The sequence below is a fragment of the Eutrigla gurnardus genome, assembly GCF_963514095.1.
Source record: "Eutrigla gurnardus genome assembly, chromosome: 8".
NCBI classification, from domain to species: domain Eukaryota; kingdom Metazoa; phylum Chordata; class Actinopteri; order Perciformes; family Triglidae; genus Eutrigla; species Eutrigla gurnardus.
In genome coordinates this window covers 25,235,119-25,261,101 of record NC_139922.1, presented here as the reverse complement: position 1 = coordinate 25,261,101, position 25,983 = coordinate 25,235,119, and the positions used below count along the sequence as shown (strand labels likewise).

The window sequence follows — 25,983 nt, the reverse complement described above, 5'->3', positions numbered from 1 at the left end:
GGTAAGCTACCGCTAACATCTTAGCCCAACCGGCCAGATCAATAAGCACCTATTAGATGACAATTTGTCCTCGTATGAATAAAACCAACAATAAGCATCAACATCATCACCCTAAGGACCTTAACGAGGCGTTGTCACACGGATTCATTAGAAACATAAATGCGTACATTCATGGGACGTTAGCTAGCATAGATGCTAGTAATATTGTAATAAACTAAAACATTCGCCACTTTAAAACGTGCAAATTTTACACTTTAGAGACTTGCATATTTGATCCTTTTTCTCTGAATATTGCCCCCCTCTCGGCTCGTTTCTTGTTTGTTTTTCCCTAGATGGCCCTAATTCGCCGTCGTCGTAATCAGGTAGAACAATGGCGAGCAGGAAATGTGTGTGTGTGTTCTGTAATTTACAACACTTGACATTGCTCACAAGTGTTTAATCAAGACAGTGTTTGAGGTCACATGTCGGTGGTCCATGATCACTCCAGAGAATTAATAAGATCATTGACCTCGACAGCTCAACGTACAAACACGCAAAAAATACATGTTTCTGAAAGTAAAAATGATCATTTTCGGGAGCAAATGAGCAGTTTGATCCACATTAAAGCCGATGCGGTGGGTCTGCCGGGTCCAAGAGCAGATGGCAACAGCGGATCCCAGAAATAGAAAGAGAGCTCTCGATGTCGGAGGAATCAGACGTGTGACTATAAATACTCCCACGTTGTGTTGAAAAAGCTGCTCGGTTTCTTTCTTTTTTGGCGTGACGGTGGAGAATCCGTCCCAGAGGGAAATATGTACAACTTATTGATTTGCTGTGGAAGACATGAGAATATAGATTGGTTGGGGGGGGGGGGCAACCTTCCAGCCAACCTTCCATTCAGTCAGGCTTTTAGATCCAGACTCCTATTAGTCCAGTGTTACATTCTCCCACTCAACCCCCTCCTCCTCCCTCTCTCCCCCCCTCCTCCTCCTCCTCCTCCTCCTCTCTCTCTCTCTCTCTCTCTCTCTCTCTCTCTCTCTCTCTCTCTCTCTCTCTCTCTGCAGTGATGTCATTAGACGATATCATAAAAAAAAAGCCTGTTGCCCCAGTAACGGCTCCCTATATCTCCATGGCAACCGGCCGCCATGTCAAGTCAAGGTGGTGCATTCCCCCCCCACTACTGAAGAGGGGAGGAGACGATGACGACTGAATAGTGAGCAATGCAACAGCCGGCCAGAAGGAGGAGAGTTGGAGCAGTCTGCCCCCTGCTGGTTACATCTGAGTGCTGCAGGAAACATCCTGGAAAAGAAATAAAATAAAAAATTAAGATTCAATGAGGGCAGGAACGTACGACAGCGGATCAGGGCCACTGTAGAAAAAAAACAGAGCTGAGAAAGGGGGGCAATATCTAGAGACAAAAAGTAGCAAATGTGTGAGTTTATTACGATGCTAACAACCGGCATCTATGCTAGCTAACTTCCCATGAATGTACATTTATGTTTCTAATGAATCATCCCAACGTGTGACAACACCTCGTTAAGGTCCTTAGGGTGATGATGTTGATGCTTATTGTTGGTTTTATTTATATGATGCCAAATTGTCATTTTATGGGTGTTTATTGATCGGGGCGGTTGGGCTCAGATGCTAGCGGTAGCTTTCACTTGTCATAGCCGATATATACAAGCTGCTTGGTTCAACAAAGACCGGCTGTTTGCCGTTGCTATGAAAACAAGTGAAAGCTGCCGCTAGCATCTTAGCCCAACCGCCCTGATCAATAAACATCGTTGTCACATGTTGTGATGTATTAATTGGAAAAATAAATGCCTACATTCTTGGGAAGTTAGCTAGCATGAACGGTTGTTAGCATCGTAATTAACTCGTAAATTTGCCACTTTTTTTTCTCTCTGGATATTGCCCCCCTCTCTTGGCTCCATTTTGTTTTTTTCCCTCCAGGGGCCCTAATTCGCCGTCTTAGGAACGGCTCATGACACGTGATTAACATCGGTGGTGATGAACTCACTAGTAAAACGTCGGTCTGCCCGCGGCTCTGCAGGACGTGAAGCACGGCGTCGTGAACCGTGACGAACAGCCGGCTCTTCGGGACGGACGGCGAGAAGAAATCCGCCGTCTCCAGCTGCTCCACCACGCACGCTGATCCACACGGGAGGGAAAGAAGCATGCGTGAGCGTCGGAAACGGATATTTGTGCGAACATCGCAGCGCCGCCGAGGCCGAGACCTTGACCTTGACGTTGCTGCGTTATCGGACTTTAAGTTTCTGTTTGGTCTGCCACTCACCTTGGCAGCCCGCCAGATAGACGTCCACGTGGATCTCCCCGAAGTCCCTGAATATCTGCAAGAAAAGGTCAAGATATCACTCTGGTTGTGTTTGTCCTCTTTTGAAAAAGGCAGGCGGTCACATGTTTAGAGGGAAAGTGTGCAGTCGGGGCAAAACAGTTTAGTATCGCAATATTTACGCTATCGCAACTATTAATATTGCAAATACAAATCAAACCTTTTGGGAACAATTGTTTTTTCATTCTACTAGATGGCGCTGTTCTTTTCTCTCGCCTGGTCGTCGCTGAAGCGGCAGGATTCTCAGGAAGTTTAAAAAAATGAATGTGAGAGAAGTCAGAACTGAATCTTAGTGGGTAAAACAGATGTTGACACACTGCATCATTTGCTGCCAAAAAGGTAATAAATCGCAATTCTCAGCATATCGCAAAAATCACAATATCATAATCAGTGTTGTGATAATGTATCATGGGGCCTAGTGTAGGATTTATGGGTATTTATTGTCAGTAAGTAGGTTTTGCTTTTTTTTGTTACCTGAAGGCTCCCTGACACGCTTGGAAAGGGAGGGGTATTCAATTGGTTGCAATCTGCAACCTCGCTACGAGATGTGACTAAAATTAATTAAAGAGTAATCAAGTCCCGCCTCTTCCAGTGTTCCCCATTGGAATTTATTTTGGACAAAAATATGTAGTCTAGTAATGGATCCCGTTTGAATTGTACCAACGTACACATACATACGTTTTGTCGATTTGAAAGATAATTTTGCTGGTCAATAAATTGATAAATAATGAATAAAACTGTTGACCATGAAACTGTAAAAATAGAGAATTAGCAATACAACACGGCCCAAAAGTCGCGTCTCTCTGAAGCTACGATGTCTGTGTGTTCAGTACCAGGATGTAACGTTACTCACGCTAACAAGTTTCTCTCCTTCTTTCTCTTCCTGCTGATAAAAAAAGTTATCAACTATATCAACTAAGATAACGTTAGTGATGGAATGTAGCTAGCTAGCTAGCGAGTCGAGCGGCTGAGACGTGGTTTACTAACGGTTTCACACTAAACTATGTGATGTATATGTTATGTTATATGTTTCTTGACAATTATCTATCAAATTGACAAAATATTGTATGTGTAATTCACCTTCTGATCCCGAATTACACATACAATCTTTTGTTAATTTTAAACATAATTTCACACACCAGAAAAAGTTGCATTTTGTGGTATAAAAATAAGTAATTCACCCTTCTGTCAAAACATTTGTCTCTCCCCGTTGACTACCGTTCATATTCTTAAATATTGTGCCAACACAGGAAGTGGGCGGGGCTTCGCCACTCTATAAACACACGTACGTTTTTCAATGTCTTCACTGTGACTGTGTCCACGAAGCTGGTTGTGGAAATGTCCAAGATGATGCTGTGCGTTGCGTCCGAACCGTGGGTTCCCTCTTCGTCCTGGTCCTCACACCGCGGTACCCGGGGGACGATGCTGTCGTCACCGTGGCAACCCACATCTGAGTCCGAGTCCCACGCGTCGTCGTGGTGGTAAGCCAAGTTGACTTTACCCGGGTCTTCAGTGGAGATTTCCGTCAGGTTTAAGACGACGCCGTCGCCTTGAGTCCGTCCCTTCGTCCTCTTCTTCGTCTCGGATGCCGCCACCGCGTCGGAGGCCATTTTCTGCAAGAAGGTTGGAAAAAGTGAAAAAAACAACAATTAGCAATGTATCAAATGTCGAATCCATGATTTGTGTCATTCAGGGTGTCGTACTTGTTTCTTTGCCTCTTTTCTCTGTTTCTCCTCTTCGCGTTTCTTTTTTGCGTCCCGTTTCTTCTTCGCCGTCAGCAGCTTCCCGATCTCAATGCCGCTCTGCACAAAGAGACGAGCGCCGCGTGAGACGGAGGGGAAAGTACGACGGCGTATCAGGGCCACAGTAGGAAAAAAACGGAGCCGCAAGAGGGGGTAATATTACGACAAAAAAAGCAAATTCGCGAGTTTATACATTTGCAAATTTGCTCATTTATAAATTAGCAAATTTGCTACTTTAAAAACTCGCAAATTTGCTAATTTAAAAACTTTTTTCTCCGAATATTGTCCCCCTCTCTCGACTTTTTTTTCTTCCTACAGTGGCCCTGATACGCCATCGTAGAAAAGTGAGACGACGGACACAGTCGCAAAAAAAAGACGCACATCGGGGGCCACGCACCTTCTCCTGCAGGGCCTCGGAGTACATCTCAGCGTTGGTGTAGTAGACGGTGGTCGACGAACGGAAGATTTTGATTCCGGGAATCTGTCTGGCCTGCAGGGACACATCACGAGGAAGAGGAGTTCAGAAACCCTGATCGGCTCTCATTTCCCCACTCTGGATCTCCCCCAGGTGTTGTTTGTCTAAATGGACTACTTCTTCCTTTAATGAGTGAACGTCGGACTGATTTTATCCACAGAGTGTTCCGGTAAAACCTAAAACAACATATTTTCTCATTTCCCATTAGTTGTACGTAATAATAATTACTTCTGTTTGCCTCAATTTTAAGACGTCTGACTCTTAGATTTCTGTTGGATGGGAACCAAAGAGCGTGTATACGTGGTCGTTGTCATGGTGACGTCATCCATCGGTATGTGGACTACGGTTTTGATGCTGTGTATATTTCTAGGGCTCTTATTGTGAAAGGTAAGAACAGAAGTTTTTTCTCATCCCGTCAGCCTTCCACCAATCAGTTTCCAGCCTGCCCTCATGTTTCCCCACCTATGTCTATGTTTGTTGCCTGGTGGGTTTCTTGTTGTACTGGCTTTAGTATAAACCAGAGATCTTCAATAGTGGGTCTGATACCCCTAGGGGGTCCGCAGAGTTCCTACAGGGGGGTCCCCGATATAATTTGATCCCAAACATTTTTTCTTACAAAAGAAATTGTGACGTAGAAATGACAAAGTAGAAGTAAAATAAGAATTATTATTTTAATGTCTTATCATTGTAGTCATACATCTTTACAAAGTACTGTTATACATTATAAAATACATGTAACAGATGGGAATGCAATATTATATACTATACTATGTATATTATATTATACTATATGGGTTAAAAGTGGTAAGTGGTATAATATGATTTTATAATACGGGTGAACTGTTCCTTTACCTTTCTGCATTTCCTATTTAATCTGTTTAACAGACTCTTACCTGCTTGTAGGTGTCCGTGTCCAAATACAGGTCGGTGCCCAATATGTGGCCCAAGATGGAGTAGCGGGGTCTGAAATATATATTATATTATTATTATTATTATTGCAGCTCCATGACGACCTCAAGCTGATAATAGTTGGTGGTCTGTAGTTACACTTGGGTCCTGAAGATGACGGTGAGCATGGAGAAGCCAATGGAGACGGCCAGACCTAGGTCCAGGTTCAGCAGGAGGGTGCTCACGAACGTCACCAGCCACACCAGCTGCAGGCAGCATGAACACAGACGGGGTCAGCAGGGTCAAAGAGCTAGACTGTTCACGCAGTCGCCGCCATCCAGGGACTGACTACTTCCTCGTAACGTTGCGACTCAGACGCTGCAAAAATGCTAACCGGACGAGTTTTAAAACGGCCGAAACGAACGGTCCAGTGGTGGTCAACACGGTTAATAGCTTACAGCTGCAGACACCAGTGTTTGGGTTTAACTGGTGACCGTGTTAACTGGTGACTCTCAGCCGGGATGCGTCCGTGGTTGCTTGTTGGGACGGCAGCTGGAAAAAAAAGCACACCAAACAATTCTAAAATACACCTGCGTTTATTATCAACGGCAAACGTTTACGTGAGTTACCAAAGCTGAAAGTCACCAGTTAGCACGGTCACCCGTTTAACTGGAACACCTGTTGCTCTGAAAAAATCCTGTCTGGATTCTGAAGAAGTTAAATCTGTTGGGATATCAGTTCTGACCGAAGACGTAACGGTCAGACATCCAGATGCTGCTGAACGGTTTTAATTCAACGTTTAAAGCTTCTAAACTCGTCTGGATACAGAAAACCTAAAACGATCCTCGATGACCGGCAGTGAACGGGTCTATAGTTTGGTAGTTTTCAAGTATCAGAAAGGAACAGAATATTTAGCTGATGAGGATGAAGGAGTCTGCAGTCGTACCAGATCCACCTTGTTGGTCCTCCAGAGCAGAGGAACGTCCATCAGCTGCTTAAACATTCCCTTCAAGTTCACGAACACGATGGTGGATAAAACGGCCTGAGGAGCACAAACACAGGTGTGTTGGCATGGAGGCACAAGCCCCGCCCCCTCCTGGTGTTATTATCATTATACTAATTATTGTCACGGGCAAAATATGTATGGAAGTCAACGGTGAGAGACATACTTTTTTTTATCCTGTTTTTGAATTGTATCATGAATGAACACGTAAGATCACCAACGCGGCCGTTAGCTCATCTCGTAGTTTATTCCACAAATCGCACCCTGATCGTACATTATTTATGTCTCAATGAAAGGGGGATACATTTTTTTATAATTTGTCTCTCGTTGTTGACTACCGTTTATATTTTAGCCAACAAGGGGGCGGGGCTTAAAATGTGTGTGCAGAGAGAGAGATGCTGAGGAGAGCGAGCGAGCATCACCTTGGGGAGATCTGAGAACAGAGAGCCGATCTTCAACACGGTGACGAGCACGATGACGGACGAAATCACCCCGGCAACCTGACGAGACACGACACAACGTTGAAGATGTTTGTCCAAAGACAATGTGACAGAAGTGTGTGTGTGTGTGTGTGTGTGTGTGTGTACTTGTGTCTTGCCGCCGGTGCTCTCCTGGACGAGGCTGCGAGACAAAGAGGAAGTGACGGAGTAACACTGAAAGAAGCCGCCGACGGTGTTGCTGAGCCCCAACGCCACCAGCTCCTGCAGACGGAGACACATGAACTTTCAAAACCCCAAACAAACAAGACACAACATTTGGAGAGTGCCCTGTCAATCAGGTAAGCCCCGCCCCCTAAAGCATCCCCTGCTTTCTGGTCTGGTGGACTCTAAATGGACCATAATGTACTAAATGAACGTCATGCTGGATTGAAGAAGACTTGAAACTAGAGATTGAGACCATAAACTCATGTTTACAATGTTTACTGAGATAATACATCAAGAGAGAAGTAGGACCATTTTCACATAGACTTCTATACAACCAGAGAGGAGTCGCCCCCTGGTGGCCAGCAGAGAGAATGCAGCTTTAAAATTGGTTTTACTTCTCGGATTTTCCGAGATTGCCGGAGAGAAAAGCTATGTGATTTTGGAATGCGGCCTGAATCTCAGCACTATCAGGGAGGAGGAGGAGGAGGACCAGGAGGAGGACTATGTGTTTATTGAAAGGTCAGGAGAACAATCTTGCACAAAGGCCCGTTTGATAAAAACCTGTTTGTTGTTGTTTCTTAGTCAGCAGTTAATATTCAAATGGTGCACGCGTGTGAAAACTGATTGTCGGGTTTCCGTTGGAGAGTTACGTGGCGACATTTTTTCTTTAAAACAATGAGTCAAAATGTGTGTAAGCGATCACTGCTTGAACATTAATGAGGTAGCAAGCCGGCTCTTAGTGGCTCTTAACGGGCGGACCGGCTCTTAGTGGACCGGTCTGGCTCTTAGTGCACCAGACCGGCTCTGAGCAGACTGGCTCTTAGTGGAACCGACCGGCTCTTAGTGGACCGGTCTGGCTCTGAGCGGACTGGCTCTTAGTGGAACCGACCTGCTCTTAGCAGACTGGCTCTTAGTGGAACCGACCTGCTCTTAGCAGACTGGCTCTTAGTGGAACCGACCTGCTCTTAGCAGACTGGCTCTTAGTGGAACCGACCTGCTCTTAGCAGACTGGCTCTTAGCAGACTGGCTCTTAGTGGAACCGACCGGCTCTTAGCAGACTGGCTCTTAGTGGAACCGACCGGCTCTTAGCAGACTGGCTCTGAGCGGACTGGCTCTTAGTGGAACCGACCGGCTCTTAGTGGACCGGTCTGGCTCTGAGCGGACTGGCTCTTAGTGGACCGGTCTGGCTCTGAGCGGACTGGCTCTTAGTGGAACGGTCTGGCTCTTAGTGGAACCGACTGGCTCTTAGCAGACTGGCTCTTAGTGGAGCTCCCTGCAGAGTCACATGGCTGCAGCGGTGATGTGTGAACGAGGATCCCACCGCTGTGTGTCGGCACGGAAACAAAGCAGAGGTTGTTCCGGGTTCCTCTCTCTCTGTCTCTCTCTCTCTCTCTCTCTCTCTCTCTCTCTCTCTCTCTCTCTCTCTCCATGTCTGGGTTCCAGTGATGACACAACCCGATGGATTTAGCAAACGGAGGGCGGTGCAGTTCAATCCCAGGTCACTCTTCAGCATGAAGCGTGAATCATCAGAGGAGGAACTCTTCATGGACCTTTTCTTCAGAAGCTAATCTTTGTGCAGATTAACCGTTAAATACATTTACTGGAGTTCCAACATTTACAGGTGACTTTATAATTGAATTACCGGCTTAACACGCTGTTTTATATGTGAGGCACAAATGCAATAGGCAGGGAGGAAGGAAGGAAGGGAGGAGGGAGGGAGGGAGAGAAGAGAGATGGAAGGAAGGGAGGGAGGAAGGAGAGAAGGGAGGGAGGACAAAAGGAAGGGAGGAGGGAGAGAAGAGAGATGGAAGGAAGGGAGGAAGGAGAGAAGGGAGGGAGGACAAAAGGAAGGGAGGAGGGAGAGAAGAGAGATGGAAGGGAGGGAGGAGGGAGAGAAGAGAGAAGGAAGGAAGGGGGAGGGAGGGAGGGAGAGAAGAGAGATGGAAGGAAGGGGGAGGGAGGGAGGGAGGGAGAGAAGAGAGATGGAAGGAAGGAAGGAAGGAAGGAGGGAAGGGGGAGGGATAGAGGACAGAAGGAAGGAATCATGTGCTCACAGATAAAGGGCCTGTAGACTTAGTAATGACTCCTGTACATATAAGTAATGATACCAAATATATGTGAAGTCCAGGTTAGTTGTGTATCTGCTGTTGAGGTAGTAGTAGTAGTAGTTGTAGTAGTAGTATTGAGGTGGTAGTATTATAGAATATAGTGCACATAAGTATTATTATAATACTGGTAGTATCCAGATCTCTTCCAGGGTCATGACTTGAATACTTTCCCACTAAGGTGACGTCCTGGTTCACGTCTAGAACCAGACTGACGCCGTTTAATGGTGTGTGATGTCACGCTGTGATGTCACGTCCTCCTCACCTGGTTGCTGTCCACCTTGTAGCCGTGTTTGAGGGCGAAGGTTTTGCCCAGAGAGATGTTGATGGCGTAGCCCACGATGGCCACGGCGAAGGCGTCGCCTATCACCTCGGAGAACCATGTGACGTCTGGAGCCTGAGGGGCCTTGAGCCTGGAGGAGCGGAGGGAACAAACACCGACGCCTCACAGGTTTATCTCTACTGTTCTGTTACAACGCCGACACACAGGCAGAGCCTCAGGACCTCAGCCTGACCTCGACATGGGAGCAAAAGTAACCGACAAATCTGTCGACTGATACGTGTCGCTGACTAAGAGAAACGGTGAGAATGATGCTAGACGCAGGGAGGAGGGAGGGAGGGAGGAGAGAAGGAAGGAAGGAGAGAAGGAAGGAGGAGAGAAGGAGGGATGGAGGAAGGGAGGAGAGAAGGAAGGAAGGAAGTGAGAAGGAAGGAGAGAAGGAGGGAGGAGAGAAGGGAGGGAGGGAGGAGGGAAGGAGAGAAGGAAGGAGATAAGGAGGTAGGGTAGGGAGGAAGGGGAGGAAGGAAGGAGAGAAGGAAACAAGGAAGGATATGCATATTTATACAGTAGATAGAATTAAAATACGTAAATGACGAGATTTGAAACTAAATCACTGACGTTACCAAATACACATTCGTTTTCAGCTGGAAAAACGTTGTTCAGGGGTTTAGTTATTCTTTTTAAGATACGTGGAAATACATCTCTCACTCATTCATAAACTACAAAAACAATAAAAACATAAACTATAAAATCATAAACTATAAAAACATACAGTCAGCTGTTTTTCAGCTTTATTGTCCAACATTAATCTGTTACCGCCTCCTCTCTGTTGACACATTTCTGGACATGGAAAAATGACCCCCTTATGAGCTTTTTCCAGGAAAAGAAGCACTTTAAAAAAAAAATCTCACACACACACACACACACACTTCTGTCACATTGTTTGTCTTTGCCGTCTCACTCTCTTATCACACCACACAAACGGGTCACTTTTGTTACCGTGTGATCTTGTGAACAGTGTTGCAAAAACAGCTGTTCTTATACACACATACACACACACACACACACACACACACACACACACACACACACACACACACACACACACACAAACTCACCCGCTGGGAATCTCTCCAACCACATCAATGCTGTATTTACTCGTTAGTCCACAGAAGTGGGTGATGACTGTCGCTGCTATGATCTGTTGGAAGGAGAGAAAAAGAAGAAGCTACATTAAATGACAAGGTCATCAGTCCAGGTATGATCTTGTGGTTCAAGACGCCCCCTGCTGGACTGTTGAAGGATCACCCCAGGACTCACCACGATGATTTCTATGGGGATGGGCAGAGGCAGCTTGTGTCTGTAGCAGGCGTTGACTTCTTTGACCACGATGAGAACGGCGAGAGCAACCAGGCTGACGACCAGCTCTGGCAATTTGGTCTCTGGCAACAGCCGGCAAATATCCACCAGGGTCTGTGGGGGGGGAGGATATACAATGTATGGGGATTAGTCGTGGTGCTGAGGGTCCAAATCTTCACATTCTAGTATGATGAATCCTAAATTTTGTGTCCTAAATAATATGTGACTATTGCAGTCGAACGTTGCTATTGGCTGATCTGGAGCCAGGTGATGATGGCGTGTATGGCAGCTTTCGTCACCAACGACATTTTTTAGCTTTGAAAGGTGCTGAACTGTTTCCTACGACGGTGTATTAAAGCCACTGTAGGAGAAAAAAAGAAAAAATGAGCCGAGAGAGGGGGGAAATATCCAGAGAAAAAAGGCGCAATTTTGTAGTTTATAAAGTAGCGGTAGCTTTCACTTGTTGACATAGCAACAGCAAACATCCGGTCAAGCAACTTGTTTAATTCCTCTACGATAAGTGAAAGCTACCGCTAGCATCTTAGTCCAACTAGCATCTTAGCCAACTAGCATCTTAACCCAACTAGCATCTTAGCCCAACTCAAACGTCATTAGCTTCAGCTAGCTGTATTGCGGCTACGACACGTAGCCGTATACTCACGTAAATGAGGGAGAAAGGGCCGCTGAAACGAGCCGGCGTGACTCCAAACAGATACTTGAGCTGGGACACGCACACATGGCAGGCCGATCCCGTGGTGTAGCCGCGGACCAGCGGCTCCGACAGGTAGGTGACCACGAAGCCGAACCTCACCACGCCCAACAGGATCTACGAGCGGGAAAAGAGAGTCACCAGAAGAAGCAGGGGAAACGTGGCTTGTTAAGGGCTTGTTGAGACCGGGAAACCCCACCTGAAATATCCCCGCCAGGACCGTGAGGGAACACGCTATCTGCACTCGGCTTGCGTCCCGGGCGTCCAGGTCCACGCTTCCCGTCCCGTTGGTACCGTTTACCATGAATTTGGCGTCTGGCGCCAGCCTCTCCGTCACGCTGCCAACCATGATGCTGATCACCGCGAACGTACCTGAAACAAAAGCCCAAAACCACCTTTAATTCATGCTCTTTCGTTTGAAATGACTGCCACGTTCATACTCACCAATGGAGATGTGTCTGGAGGTACCGAAGATGAAGTAGACCAGCACCGGGTACAGGGACGTGTAGAGGCCGAACACCGGGCGTAGGGAGGCCAGGAGGGCGTACGCCATGCCTAGTGAACGCAAAATATGGAGTCATGGGAAATATGGCAGGTCATTTTCTGGAATTTTTACTTTTACAAATTACAGACATGGCTGATTCGCATGGGATTAACATCACAGACGTCCTCCGCAAGGAATCCAGATTACTAGAGGTCTGCCTGGGGAACACCAGTCCGCTGCAAACAGGCCTTTAGTTACACATTTTGTCTGTACGCCATTTTTTAGCAAGTGGAGCATCCTTGTTATTTCCCCTTTTTTCATTTAAGGAAACCTAATTTCATCACATCATACACATGCATGACATGATTTGACCTTTGCAAAACCGGTCTCCGTGGAAACGGTGACGTCATGGCTCCGTGTTAGCAACAGAAGATTACCGAGCTAACCCGGCCAAACAAAATTTGCGTTATTTTTTCTCTCTCGCATACTCGCCGATGTTTGTCTCTTTGTGTGCAGGATGTAAACTTTTTTTTTTATTGGGGTTCCAGAAGGACTTCCTAGTAGAACGTTGCACTGCCACCTACTGGCCTGGCATGCACACTGCAGCGGTTTAGCTTTGTTTTCAAAACTAAGTTGTCTAAAAGCAGAACCTTTTAACACGCAAAGGAAAAAGTGCATTTCCCAAAATGTGGAACTTTTCTTTAAAGCGATGAGTGTGGGAGGTGTGCGGTGGATATAAAGTGTTACAAACCCTGCGGCAGATGCATGATGCCCACGCTGCAGCCGGAGATCAGGTCCCCGATGGCGTTCTGTCTGACGGAGTAGTGAGGCAGCCAGCTCAGGACGGGGATCCAGCTCAGCACCGCCAGCTTCAACCGGGGCCCCGAACACCTGCAACAGCACCAGTTAGACCACCACGATATACCACGAATCACCCAAATATCAATCTAGTTTTTTCCTTTCGTAGAACAGGTTTAACATGTTCCAACTTGGAAGTTTTATTTTTATGGCTGCATTTTCTCAGTTATGTAGTGATACAAAGAGAATTTTCAACCTGACTTCTGGAAATATATTAACACAGTTAACAAGATGATGTCTCATTTGCATATTTATACATTTCAGAAAACGTGTGATGCAAAAAACAAACTGTCTTAATGTCAGTAATTAACTGGGGACGTTTCATGGTGGTATTTATTAAGTTAAGTTTCTTCCTGTAGTGTCCCCCCCTTAATTAATTTGTCAACATTTTTATCTTCAAACGGTTCGTCGTGTTGTGATTGCTTAACGATGTTTTCACAGTCTTAAATATATGACAGGTCAGAGGTCATCGTGAAGCGTCCGGCTGAATAAAACTGAACTTTGCTCGTCCGCTGCCATTAAAGGCCTCCCATTAAACGACTAGTCAGCCCCCCCTTTTTTTCTTTTTTTTTTTTTTACTAATCAAGGCCGTTCTGCTCGGAGATAGCAGCGACGCGGTCAAACAGAACTCATTCATGGCTCGCTGAGTCACCTTTAACATGCTGAGTCAGCAGTTATAGGTGCAGTAAAAGCCACATATAACGGACCAGGGTGCAACACTTTATCAGGGTGCAAAATGTTATTTTTATTTGTGTGCTCCCTCCTCCTTTACCTCAGCGACTCCTTCAGCCGTTCCCCCAGGGTCGGTTTGCTGGACCACGTCCCCCTTTCTGCCACTTGATTCAGACCGGGCTCGTCCAGAACCATCCTCTGCACAAAGTAGTCCCCAGCCGTGCGGTCGCTCTTCTCCATGTTTCCACGTCTGCTGGACTAAAAAAAACAAACAAAACCTCCTCAGATCCTGTGCGTCCTCCCTTTTATGAAGGTCTTCCTCGGACCGAAGCGGTCTACAGTTTACTTGAACTGCTGTTAGGACGAGAAGTCAGCCGGTGTGCGGTGAGCGTGGAGCGTCCTGGTGAGCTCTGGACTGATTGACAGTGTTTGTTTTGGATAGTGGGAGTGACTGTTCCTTATTAGAGAACAACCAGCGGCCCACATGTCCCCGTCCTGCATGCACACACCTGCAGGCCAGCCTTCCAGGGATTAACTGCAGCCGAAGACCTCAAAGCTCAGAAACACAGAGGAGCCCCGTGGAAACAATGCCGCTGCATGGTATTCTGGATGGTTTGTGTGTTTACGCCAGATTGGAGGGACAAACACCTTATCTTTATGGCTGCCTATATTCCCTCATTGAGGAGATAAAAGCAACAATTCTCTCATTGTCAGCAGGAAACATCGCGCTGCCGGCGTTTCCCAATATGGCTTTATGGAATTTGCCAATCCAAGATGAATGCCATGTGACACAAGCAACGTTAAGTATCAGAACTCACATAAAAGTACTCAACCAAAAGCTGAAGTGCCTTAAAGCTGCATTCTCTCCGCTGGCCATCAGGGGGCGACGTCTCTCTGATCGTATAGAAGTCTATGAGAAAATGACCCAAGATGGTGACGATTAAAATGCGGAACTCAAGGCTTTTAAAAGGCGGCCCACTTAACCTATTTATTGTCATAGACACAGAATAAGACATGAAATAAGAACATTCTCATTTCAAGGACAAACTCAAATAGAAACACAGTTTAATACACAATATGTGTATTATGTCTCTCTATAGGGCTGCACGGTGGTGTAGTGGGTAGCACTCTCGCCTCACAGCAAGAGGGTCCTGGGTTCGATTCCCGGGTCGGCCCGGGTTCCTTCTGTGTGGAGTTTGCATGTTCTCCCCGTGTAAGCGTGGGTTCTCTCCGCGTTCTCCGGCTTCCTCCCACAGTCCAAAAGACATGCAAGATGGGGATAGGTTAATTGGTGACTCTAAATTGCCCATAGGTGTGAATGTGAGCGTGAATGGTTGTCTGTCTCTACATGTTGGCCCTGTGATAGACTGGCGTCCTGTCCAGGGTGTACCCTGCCTTCGCCCAATGATAGCTGGGATCGGCTCCAGCCCCCCCGTGACCCTGAATACAGGATAAGCGGTAGAAAATGGATGGATGGATGTCTCTCTATAGGTTCTATATTTAAATATAGTCACTAATCACTGTACTTTCGGGCTGCACGGTCGCCTCACAGCTAGAGGGTCCCAGGTTCGATTCCCGGGTCAGGTTCCTTCTGTGTGGAAATTGCATGTTCTCCCTGTGGGTTCTCTCCGGGTTCCTCCCACCTGACAGACCTGTCTGTCTCTACATGTCTCCCTGTGATAGACTGGTTACCTGTCTGTCTCTACATGTCAGCCCTGTGATAGACTGGTTACCTGTCTGTCTCTACATGTCTCCCTGTGATAGACTGGTTACCTGTCTGTCTCTACATGTCGGCCCTGTGATAGACTGGTTACCTGTCTGTCTCTACATGTCTCCCTGTGATAGACTGGTTACCTGTCTGTCTCTACATGTCTCCCTGTGATAGACTGGTTACCTGTCTGTCTCTACATGTCTCCCTGTGATAGACTGGTTACCTGTCTGTCTCTACATGTCTCCCTGTGATAGACTGGTTACCTGTCTGTCTCTACATGTCAGCCCTGTGATAGACTGGTTACCTGTCTGTCTCTACATGTCAGCCCTGTGATAGACTGGTTACCTGTCTGTCTCTACATGTCAGCCCTGTGATAGACTGGTTACCTGTCTTTTCAACACAAGTATCTGAACGTCTTGTACTTGTCATTCCTAATATTATATGATTGTATATTATTGTGTATTTTTTTTTTCATTTGTTTATTTTATGTATTTTATTCATTTTATGTATTTAATTTATTTTATTTAATTTGTTTGTTTTAATGTTTTTTTTCAATGCTTTTAATGTTTTATGTAAAATTACAAAGCGAGGTTGCTTCCCTGATTGTTTGTGAGCTTCTGCTGGTTTTCATGTTTTTCTGATGGCAACACGAGTATTTGAAGTCAAAGAACTAATGAACAACGGGAGTGAAATGAGTAACAGTGATGGTTGAGTATTAGACGTGGCAGGAAATGTTCTCGCACACATTAACCCGCCGGCCGTCTACATGTGCTGTTCAACGCTGACGGGAAAACTGTGTGAGATGTTACCAAATACTTCATTAACTAGAATCTTCAGGATTTTACCTTTCCTACATGTTAAAAAAAACTAAAACATTTACCCCTCACATTTTCACAACAGGCTTTAGTTTAATGCATTTGAGGGGAATTATTGATTTTTATTTAATCATTCATATGACACCAGATTCATTATGTAAAAAAAAAAAAAACATCCAGCAGAAATTTCCTTCATTATACTTTGAGAACAATTCAGAGCCAGTACTTTTCACTTGTACTTGAGTAAAGAAGTAGAATCAGTACTTTTACCAGAGTATCTTTGAACACAAGTATCTGTACTTCTACTTGAGGATGTCTCCTTTGACTCCTCTGGTGAAGTTAAACTTTGTTATCAGTAATGATCCAGAAAATATACTGAAAACCTTCCTAGACTCCTATTTGTTGATTTTATAAACACAGATATGTGGATTTACATGATTAATCTTCTGAATACTCATAAGAGCACAAAATGTGTATCAATCCGTCGCTGAAAATAGTCCCAAACAAATGCACCACTTACTCCTCTTTGAGTAACATTTGCTTAAAACTATATCGGCCATCTGTTTTAAGGGAATCGCTGATCCTTTTTTATTTTAAATTAAAGATTTTGGACAGTTTTCTTTAAAGATTTCCACCTTCAGTAGAAACCAGGGGGTTAAAAATAAAACCACACTGCTTTGCTCGTGCTCTTGTGTAATACTGTACGCTCACCTGTGCGTGCAATGTGGTTAGAAAACAATTAGCCTGGAATAACACTGTACTGGGAATTTATGCCGGTCCAATAACTTGTCCAGGAGGCAGTCACGCCCCCGATCACCTGTTGGACCTGTTGGACCTGCAACAGAGTCTACAAAATTACTGTTATGTTCTTTGTACGTATGATGTTATTCACATGAGTAACTAAACACACACCATTGTTTTTAGGTGAAAATATTGATATATGATGTACATATAGTATCTGCTGACCCCGCTCCGTCATTTTACATGGACTACATTACATGAACTTGAGTTGCTGTTGTTCCCAATCATTCCACTTTGTTATAATCCCACTGACAGTTGACTGTGGAATATTTAGGAGTGAGGATATATATATATATATATTGGTATTTAGTATTGTTGTTGGTGGATTCCTTACATTTAAAGTATTTAAATTCTCCACATTGTGTTACAAACATGCGTAGCGACTGCCCGAAATCCAGCTATTTAAATTGAATGTTGCAAAACGAAAACAGTTGTGCATTCTTGTATTATCTTGGAGCTACAAGCTCTCCAGACAAAATGACACAAAATAAAAACAAGGTCTGCAGACTGAAGAGCCGAGGTGCTTTTCAAAGCAACCATTTTGACATGTCATTGCAGATTGCTGTAAAGATTCATAAAATACTTAATAATAAATGATAATTCAACCCAAAAATCTAAATAGTTATAAATAAAAGGCAACTAAAGCTCAATATTCAATAAATCCCATTGAACCAATCATATGCGAAGGAAAACACATCCTGGACAGGAAGTTGTTAAATTTCAGGAACCAAATCTTCTCACAAATGGTGCATTTATTATTCTGTAGAATTTACGCAGCACGTGCACCTCTGTAAAAAAAATATAAGCACTTATCTCTAGTTATCAGAGGCAGTTCACCGAGACACCAGCACACCTGAAACATTAGATAGCATGCAATAGCAAAACACTGACATGGAACTTTTCATACTTTAATGACGTTTTGCTGGTAATATTTACATTATTTTACTTTTTGTAGTGGATTATTATTATTATTTTATTTTTACAATGTGGTCTTAATACGCTTAGTACAGTAAATTATGCTGTTCTTTGGTGGACTTTATTATTATTATTATTATTATTATTATTATTATTATTATTATTATTATTATTATTATTTTTAAACTTAGTTTTTTATTATTATATATGTTCATAGCGCAATTTCCATGCATTTATTCACACACCAAAAAATACTTTTATTATTTATTAACATTTTTAATTTCTACAATGTGGTGGTACACTTAGTACAGTAAATTATGCTGTGCTTTAGTGGATTTTTTATTTTTATTATTATTTTAAAACGTCGTGTTTTATTATTATATATTGACATAATATAGTGCAATTTCCCTGCATTTATTCACATACAGAAAAAAAAGTTTTAATCATATTAAAAAGTGTTTTTTATTTATTCTACCACCACGTCACGTGTTCGGTGTTTTCCGCTCGAACCGGAAGTGCATCGTTCTGTTTTTAAAACTGCGGAACGTGCTTGTGGCGTCGCAATTCACGTCACGAAAGTTCATAAATGTGGTAAGTTAACGTTACTTTTTTAAGCGTAACAACGATCATAGTATCACCAGCGAGTCTGACGGGAGTGTTGAAGAAAACAAGCCGGACTGTCATCGACGCAAACGGGTCGGGGAAACGGGAAGTCGACCGGTTGAGCTAGCCCGGTTAGCAGCTAGCGCCTTCAGCTAACTTTCTACGAGGGTTACACGGCAGCTGATGCTAACGTTAGCTGCTGTTAGCTTAACGAAGAGTGGTGGTCGGGTCATTTGGGGGGTTAGCTTAGCTACAGTTAGCTCAATGGGAGCTTCAATCGAGTCCGGTTGGTTTGTTTGTCAGCTGTTACCGAAGCCTTATGGCGTTCAACGTGTCGGTTAATGTGTCGGTTAATGGGTCGGTGAACGTGTCTAACCAGGATGCTGTTATCACCGTGTAGCCTCACACACATTCACACGCACACATTCATTTAACGTCGTGTAAGTACTCTGATCCTAGTAGAAATACCCAAGTAAAACTGTAAACAAGTAAAACACACGTTTTACAAACACTTTTTGTTGTATTCATATAATGTATATTGTACTTAATGTAAGTCACTATGGATAAATGTAAATGTATGAGCTCTAATTTGAGGTATTTTCCTTCTAACTGTAATAATTTTAATCATGTGAAGGTTGAAAGGCTGCGTCAACCATTATCGAAGTAATTAGTGTATTTTGGACCTTTTAAATCCAAAAATAACAGATGTTTTCGTCTTTCAGAGAGTCTCCCCGTCTGTTTTGGTTGGCTGGTTGAACAGAGAGCGATGGCCGAACCAGAGCTCCTGCTGGACTCCAGCATCCGGATGTGGGTGGTCCTGCCCATCGTCTTCATCACCTTCTTCGTCGGGATCATCCGTCACTACGTCACCCAGCTGCTCCACAGCGACAAGAAGGTGGACCTGGAGCAGGTTTCTGACAGGTGAGGCAAAGTTTAAATATCAAACGGCTGGATTAAAAAACAATACAAGCGCTCAAGTGTCGTTTCTTATACTACACGGTTCATGTATTCATGTATTTATTGAGGTATTTTATAGCGGTCTTATTGTATTTTAGCCTGTTTTTATCTATTTTCTTGACTTGTAAATGACTGTTTTAATTGTTTGTATTTGTCCTTTTATAATGCGTTTCATTTACACTTTGGCTGTTGATGGTTGATGTTAAACTTTGAATTGCCTTGTTGCTGAAAGTTGCTCTATTAAATGAACTGGCCTCCACGATGGTAACAACAAAAGTAGTTGTTACCAAAAGGTTTAATAGTTTATTTAATCAAAGGTTGATACTTGGCGTCTGTGTTGATACAATAATCACCACAGAATTGGTCTCGCGTGTGTCGTATTGATCTTCTCCTCCACCTCTAGGGGGCAGCAACAAGCCCGTGACCCTGAGGTTCGACCTCTAACAGGTGCAGGTCTTAATGTTTGGTATCGATGCAGCAGAATGAGATCTGTTTTCTCACCCGAGGGTTTGTTTTGTGTCTCTCCTCAGCCAGGTGCTCCTTCGCAGCCGCGTCCTCAGAGAGAATGGGAAGTACATTCCCCGACAGGTGAGTACAAGTACAACACCGTGTTTTCAAAGTGTCCTTTTTTTTAATTGTCTTAATGGTTTTACTGGTCTGGCCCACTGGAGAGGCAAGTGGGCTGAATGTGGCTCATGAACTGAACTGAGTTTTGACACCTCTGACTTCAAATCACATTATAATGAAATATAGCAGCGTTTAGGATGCATCATAGATCATTATAATATATTACAATTATGTGAATTATAAAACTGTGATCACTTCAAAACAAATTGTCAGTGAATGACTGTGTATTAAGATATTTGACCTTTTATAAGTCGCTATAAAATGCTCTAGAACGTTATGAGCATTCCTGTAAGTCATTCTGAATGTTTATAATGTGGTTTTTCATGGAAAGTAAATAAAAACCTGTATTATAGACATTTGAATCGATTCCGCTGAAGTGAAAAATCTCAACGCGTCGTCTCTGTTTCAGTCGTTCGCCATGAGGAAACATTACTTCAACGACGCCGAAACCGGCTTCTTCAAGACGGTCAAGAGGAAGGTCGTCCCCAAGAACCCGATGACAGGTGGGGGTTCACCTCCGTTAGACTCTTCAAACGCAGCGTCACTAATCCAGGCTAGCCTGCTGTTATCAGGCTAAAATAATCCTCACTATTCTCACCAGACTAATTTGCTTCTTTGAAAGCATTTAGAGACCAGAAATTGTTCTGAATAAATAAATAATATAATTATGTGTGTGTGTGTGTGTGATGTGTGTGTGTGTGTGTGTGTGATGTGTGTGTGTGTGTCGCAGACACCAGCATGTTGACGGACATGATGAAGGGAAACCTCACCAACGTCCTGCCGATGATTGTGATTGGTGGATGGATCAACTGGGCGTTCTCCGGATTCGTCATCAGTGAGTTCCGTCACTCTTGAACGCACCGACTTCATTGCACACTTTTTCACACCGTTAGAAGTGGAGCACCGCAGGGCTTTGATGTGGTATCACTGACGCTTCTGACTGGGGAAAACAGAAAATAGTTGAGACGTTATTTAAACAAAGGGGATTTATAGGGGTTCAATTATTGTTTCAAAAAATGTTTGTCGTTCTGATCAGGAGGATGTTGGTTCATAAGATGAACTGAGTGAAAGCTGAAGATATTAATATGTAGGTTGATGACGGTTGGAGCCGTGTTTCCACACCAGGGTTGATTAAGATGTTCGTACGTTTAGAGCTTCTGTTTGTTTGTTTGTTACCGACTGATGATGATGTCATCGTTGTCGTCGTCCAGCCAAGGTGCCGTTTCCTCTGACGCTGAGGTTCAAGCCGATGTTACAGCGAGGGATCGACCTGCTGTCGTTGGACGCCTCCTGGTAAAAGCATTTTATTTCTGTGTTTGATCGTTAATTGAGCTTCATAATGAAGCTGCTGACGGCTTCCTGCTCTTTTTGTGTTAAAGCCATGTTGAAAGGTTTTTACTGCAGACAAATATCAGTTCTCGGTCTCCTAGATGAGTAATAATCTGTATCGCTCTGATTACGTGTCACTATAATGGTGAAGTTGAATAGTTCTGTGTATTTTGGGTGTCTTTGTTTGTTGAATGCCGGACTCTTTGCCGTCCTGCAGGGTGAGTTCGGCGTCCTGGTACTTCCTCAACGTATTCGGACTGAGGAGCATGTACAGCCTGATCCTGGGTCAGGACAACGGTGAGTGTCCGACGGGTCGGCCTTTTAAAAAGAGAGAGGCGCCGCTGACGAGTTACACTCATTAAAGAAAGCTGACTTAATAAAAACTCCTTTTATCTGATGAGTAACTTTATTTAAATGAGGGATTTAATTTTTAGCGGCGATCATTAAATATGACGACAGACAGTTGAAGCTTAATGTTGAAAACCAGTAGGAGCTTTGAATGTTTCAGCTTTAATGGAGAGTTTATGGAACCATAAAATAAGAAGTGTGACGGTTAGAAGTCAGCTGGTGTTCAAAGTCTTTCTGAATCCTTAAAAAAAAAAACAGATTCAGACATGAAGGTCGGTCCCTTTGATTTCATTGGTTAAAGCTGTCATTCACCCGCAGCTGCTGACCAATCACGGATCATGCAGGACCAGATGACGGGCGCTGCCATGGCGATGCCCCCTGACCCCAACAAGGCTTTTAAGGTGAGAAGTCAGGAAATATAATCAATGTGTTGATTTCTTTTAATAAGTTTGATCACCGATGAAAACATTTCCAATAACTCTAAAACCCTTTTAATGTCCAAAAGTCAACATTTACTTCAAAAATAAAATATGATATAAAACTATATATCAGACATTTGAAGCTCCTTCAGAAACCATCCCGTCATAAATTATTGAAACGTTGTATACGATAGAAATGTCGTATAAAATGTCGTTTATGATAGAAATGTCGTATTAAATGTCGTTTATGATAGGTCACAATCGTCTCAATATTCAGATTAAATGTGACGTCAAATGAAAGTTGTGCATTTGTGTTTATGCTTTGTGTGTGTGTGTGTGTGTGTGTGTGTCAGAGCGAGTGGGAGGCGCTGGAGATCGTGGAACACAAGTGGGCTCTGGAGAACGTGGAGGAGGAGCTGATGTCCAGAGACCTGAACTTTGGAACCTTCTTCAGCCAGGACATCAAGTCCACCATGTTCTAGAGAGGACCGAGGAACCCCGCCGGCTCTGGAGCGTCTGTCCGAGGTTCTTTCTCGAGCTCGCTCTCTCTGGAAAACGGGAAATCTGTTTGGAACGTTCTAGAACGTCGGGAGAACCCCCGAAGGTGCTGGAACGCGGTTTAGAATCAGATGAACGGGAACCGATCACTGGAATCGCTACCTCAGGCACTTTATTCACTTTCTGCCTTTTTATGAGCCTCCTAGTAGTCGAGTGTAACGGACCTGCGCTGTGCGTTGCCTTCAGGCGTTAGACGTGTCCGTCAGTGACGAGATGACGAGTCGACGTTTTCCGCTTATCGCTCACGTACGATCGTCTGTAATTTAGGACACGGCAAAATGTTCTTCATTCTTACGTTAAAGTTCCAGAGCTAATGATCGCTAACGATGAGTGTTAATATATATTATTTAAAAACAAGTGTACCTTGAGTTAACGTTGTATTCTGTCAAAATGTCAACTAAATCAAATTTAAGTATGAGCTGTTTCTGTGCGTTCAGGGTTCCAGGATTCGGATTCTCTCGTTGTTCTGAAGGTTCTAGAACAAACACACACACACGTTCTAACCAGACGGGTTCTAGAAGGTTCCCAGATGTTCCAGAGCGCCGGGTCGTGGCGGTAAACCGGCAGCTTGTGCGCCAACGGAGGAACTCTCGTTTCTCTTGGAGGCGTTTTGGAGACGTTGGTGACGTTTTCGGACACTTTGCATGTACTTTTCTACGCTGTGGTCGTCCGGGCAACGCTTGAATAAAATAAAATGTGCCATCTCTACCCAACGACTGCTTCCTCTCGTCTGTCTGATCACACAAAGACGGACAGGTTGTCGTCTCGTTGTGAGCAAAGTCGGTAAGCAGACCGTTTGTTTCCATGGTGACGGGATTGTGATTTCTTGGGGGGTTTTAAACTCAGGTTTTAACATTAAATCCAAGACTTTTTAAGACTAATTTCTGGTGGAAGTATGATGGGTAAATAAGTCTAATTAGAGCATGTTTTTTAAATAAAAACATGCTCTAACATATAAATTATGTTTAAAGGTACAAGTTCACAGACAGGATCCCTTTAATGCGCTAGTTAGCTTATTTAATGCTTTGATTCGCCGTTAACATGATAATCGTTTACTTAAGGGATGTATAAACTTAGATTTTGGTCCTGATGAGCAAAAAATATTATATAATTATTATATTATATATTTCTATTACGGTAGGTGGCTTTAAATTTCCGACTAATTTCAGAAGAAATCCCGCAAAAACGCATCTGGTGTTCGCCGAGACACAGTTCAAACGTGACAAAAGTGTATCAACGAGCTCTCTCTCCTCATTGTGATAATAATCCTTTTATTCATATCAAAAGATTGAAAGTACAATAAAATATTTTCATCTGATATTTGACAGGAAGACCAAAGAAAGAAATCAGCCCAAGCGTCCCTCCTGCTCGACCAGGACAGTAGTAGTAGTAATAATAATATTTCTTACAATACAAAAATACTGTACACAAGCCGGTTTAAAAATCAGACCACAAAGAGAAAACTTCGCCTGCGTCCGTCATTCTGTCCAATCGTTTCAAGCCGGAATACAAATCTTTACCTATAAATATGAAAAATAAGCATCTCAATGTCCTGCACCAGTCGATCAGCAATTCAAATAATTATTAAAAAAAAAAACCCTGACAGCTGAAATTATTCCATTAAAAAAATTAAATACCAGAACCAAAATATACAAAGAAAGTAATTTGTCATCCCTGGCAGCATTGTTGAACATTAAATTATTTCTCGACATTAAATACACCCCTCTGATTACCCACAATCCCCTTCACGCTGCTCCGTAGGCCACTTTAATGAGACTCAAACGTTGACCAAGTCATTTATTCCATCTGCAGATGGTTCAACTATTTAACACTAAAGTATAAGATTATTGATTGAATAACATTTTTAAAAGTGTTTTCAAAGAAATGCAGAATCAAACTACAAGTGTTTATAGATGTATAACTGTAAACCTTTTATTATGATGATTAAACGCACCAATAATTAGAAACCTTTGCTGTCCAATCAATTTAAAACTATCAATTAAAATGCTTTAAAAAAAAAAAAAAAAAATGGATTTATATATTTGCTATTTAAATTAAACAGTAAAAGTCCATTTAGGCTTCATAAGAGCAGCGTTGTGTTTCCTGCAGCAGTCAGTCGGGTCTCCTCCTCCCTTCAGTCTACCTGAGTATCGAGTGTCCATGTGATCTACCGGACGCTAAAAATAAGAATGTTCGTAACGTTTGAGACGTCGCCCGCAGGAACTCGGGGAAAAGAAGTAATCGGAGAAAGTTCAAGTGTTGTTGGAAAATTAAATCAGACACAAAGACGCCCAGAAATCTGATGGGAAGAAAAAAAAAAAACTGCAAAGTAGATTTCAACGGAATATCTAGAAGTTCATTCAGTCCGTTTCCATGGTGACATAGGATGCAGCAGTGGCGGCGGCACCCAGCTCTGCGTCGTCATCCTTGCAGGAAGTGATGTCGTTGGCGGGCTGGGTGGCGGAGGAAGCTCCGGGGCTCGTGTTGGGGGCGGGCAGCGTGGGTTTTCTGATCTTGTCTTGTCGATGGTAGAACAAGACGTAGGCAGCGTTGGTCTGCGAGACACCAGAGACCGGTTTAAACATCTTAAAGGGACAGGACAAAACATCTTAAAGGGACAGGACATAACATCTTAAAGGGACAGGACATAACATCTTAAAGGGACAGGACGTAACATCTTAAAGGGACAGGACATAACATCTTAAAGGGACAGGTCTAAACATCTTAAAGGGACAGGACAAAACATCTTAAAGGGACAGGACATAACATCTTAAAGGGACAGGACATAACATCTTAAAGGGACAGGACATAACATCTTAAAGGGACAGGACAAAACATCTTAAAGGGACAGGACATAACATCTTAAAGGGACAGGACAAAACATCTTAAAGGGACAGGACAAAACATCTTAAAGGGACAGGACAAAACATCTTAAAGGGACAGGACATAACATCTTAAAGGGACAGGACATAACATCTTAAAGGGACAGGACATAACATCTTAAAGGGACAGGTCTAAACATCTTAAAGGGACAGGACAAAACATCTTAAAGGGACAGGACATAACATCTTAAAGGGACAGGACAAAACATCTTAAAGGGACAGGACATAACATCTTAAAGGGACAGGACATAACATCTTAAAGGGACAGTCCAGGTGTTTGTAGTACACCAAAGTACTGCTGTGGAGGTATTTTAGACTCCTAAAATGAAAAATACAATCTCCCAGGTTAAGTTGGCTCGTCCTATCAGCACCCAGATAACCCCTGCATCATCGGTTGGTTCGGATTCACCAAAAGTATGGAGGCAGCGGTCGACCAGCAGCTCCTGCGTTCTGTGAGGTTAAATTAC

The 25,983-nt window shown here is 43.6% G+C and overlaps 3 protein-coding genes across 6 annotated transcripts in view; 1 reads left to right on the top strand and 2 right to left on the bottom strand.

Annotated features, from left to right (window-relative positions):
- Positions 1–1,001: 1,001 nt before the first annotated feature.
- On the bottom strand, positions 1,002–13,930 carry LOC311017073 (solute carrier family 26 member 6-like). Of its 2 annotated transcripts, XM_084015210.1 has the most exons (19): positions 13,652–13,930; positions 12,773–12,912; positions 11,982–12,092; positions 11,737–11,909; positions 11,490–11,654; positions 10,790–10,942; positions 10,588–10,670; positions 9,455–9,602; positions 7,028–7,141; positions 6,863–6,940; positions 6,384–6,479; positions 5,597–5,703; positions 5,443–5,512; positions 4,472–4,564; positions 4,036–4,134; positions 3,622–3,945; positions 2,276–2,330; positions 2,000–2,130; positions 1,002–1,278 (listed from the first exon to the last, which is right to left on the bottom strand). In XM_084015210.1, the coding sequence occupies exons 1-19, from the start codon at positions 13,789–13,791 to the stop codon at positions 1,252–1,254; spliced, it is 2,307 nt and encodes a 768-aa protein (XP_083871336.1). In that variant the 5' UTR covers positions 13,792–13,930; the 3' UTR covers positions 1,002–1,251. The 2 variants fall into 2 exon arrangements, with proteins under 2 accessions (XP_083871336.1, XP_083871335.1); XM_084015209.1 differs by having other exon boundaries at positions 6,863–7,141.
- Positions 13,931–18,302: 4,372 nt separating this feature from the next.
- LOC311017318 (ER membrane protein complex subunit 3) lies at positions 18,303–23,365 on the top strand. The gene is made up of 9 exons (XM_084015569.1): positions 18,303–18,384; positions 19,119–19,317; positions 19,884–19,941; positions 20,390–20,483; positions 20,711–20,815; positions 21,192–21,273; positions 21,527–21,606; positions 21,976–22,058; positions 22,430–23,365. The coding sequence occupies exons 2-9, from the start codon at positions 19,163–19,165 to the stop codon at positions 22,556–22,558; spliced, it is 786 nt and encodes a 261-aa protein (XP_083871695.1). The 5' UTR covers positions 18,303–18,384; positions 19,119–19,162; the 3' UTR covers positions 22,559–23,365.
- Positions 23,366–23,888: 523 nt separating this feature from the next.
- Positions 23,889–25,983, bottom strand: part of usp11 (ubiquitin specific peptidase 11) — a 13,232-nt gene continuing 11,137 nt past the window's right edge. For 2 of the 3 annotated variants that reach the window (XM_084015712.1, XM_084015711.1), the window contains exon 21: positions 23,889–25,219. In XM_084015712.1, coding sequence (XP_083871838.1) covers positions 24,995–25,219 — 225 coding nt within the window. In that variant the 3' untranslated portion in view covers positions 23,889–24,994. The remainder of the gene's footprint in view (positions 25,220–25,983) is intronic. The other variant, XM_084015713.1, reaches the window with a different exon arrangement.

Bases quoted from the DNA above. Each gene is read 5' to 3' on its own strand.
- LOC311017073 (XM_084015209.1), bottom strand. From the start codon at position 13,791: ATGGAGAAGAGCGACCGCACGGCTGGGGACTACTTTGTGCAGAGGATG. The intron at 4,135-4,471 runs GTGCGTGGCCCC...CTCTTTGTGCAG, and splicing joins CCGAGGCCCTGCAGGAGAAG to AGCGGCATTGAGATCGGGAA. The intron at 1,279-1,999 runs GTGAGTTCATCA...TTTCTTTTCCAG, and splicing joins GGCAGACCGACGTTTTACTA to GATGTTTCCTGCAGCACTCA.
- LOC311017318 (XM_084015569.1), top strand. From the start codon at position 19,163: ATGGCCGAACCAGAGCTCCTGCTGGACTCCAGCATCCGGATGTGGGTG. The intron at 20,816-21,191 runs GTGAGTTCCGTC...GTCGTCGTCCAG, and splicing joins GTTCTCCGGATTCGTCATCA to CCAAGGTGCCGTTTCCTCTG. The intron at 22,059-22,429 runs GTGAGAAGTCAG...TGTGTGTGTCAG, and splicing joins ACCCCAACAAGGCTTTTAAG to AGCGAGTGGGAGGCGCTGGA.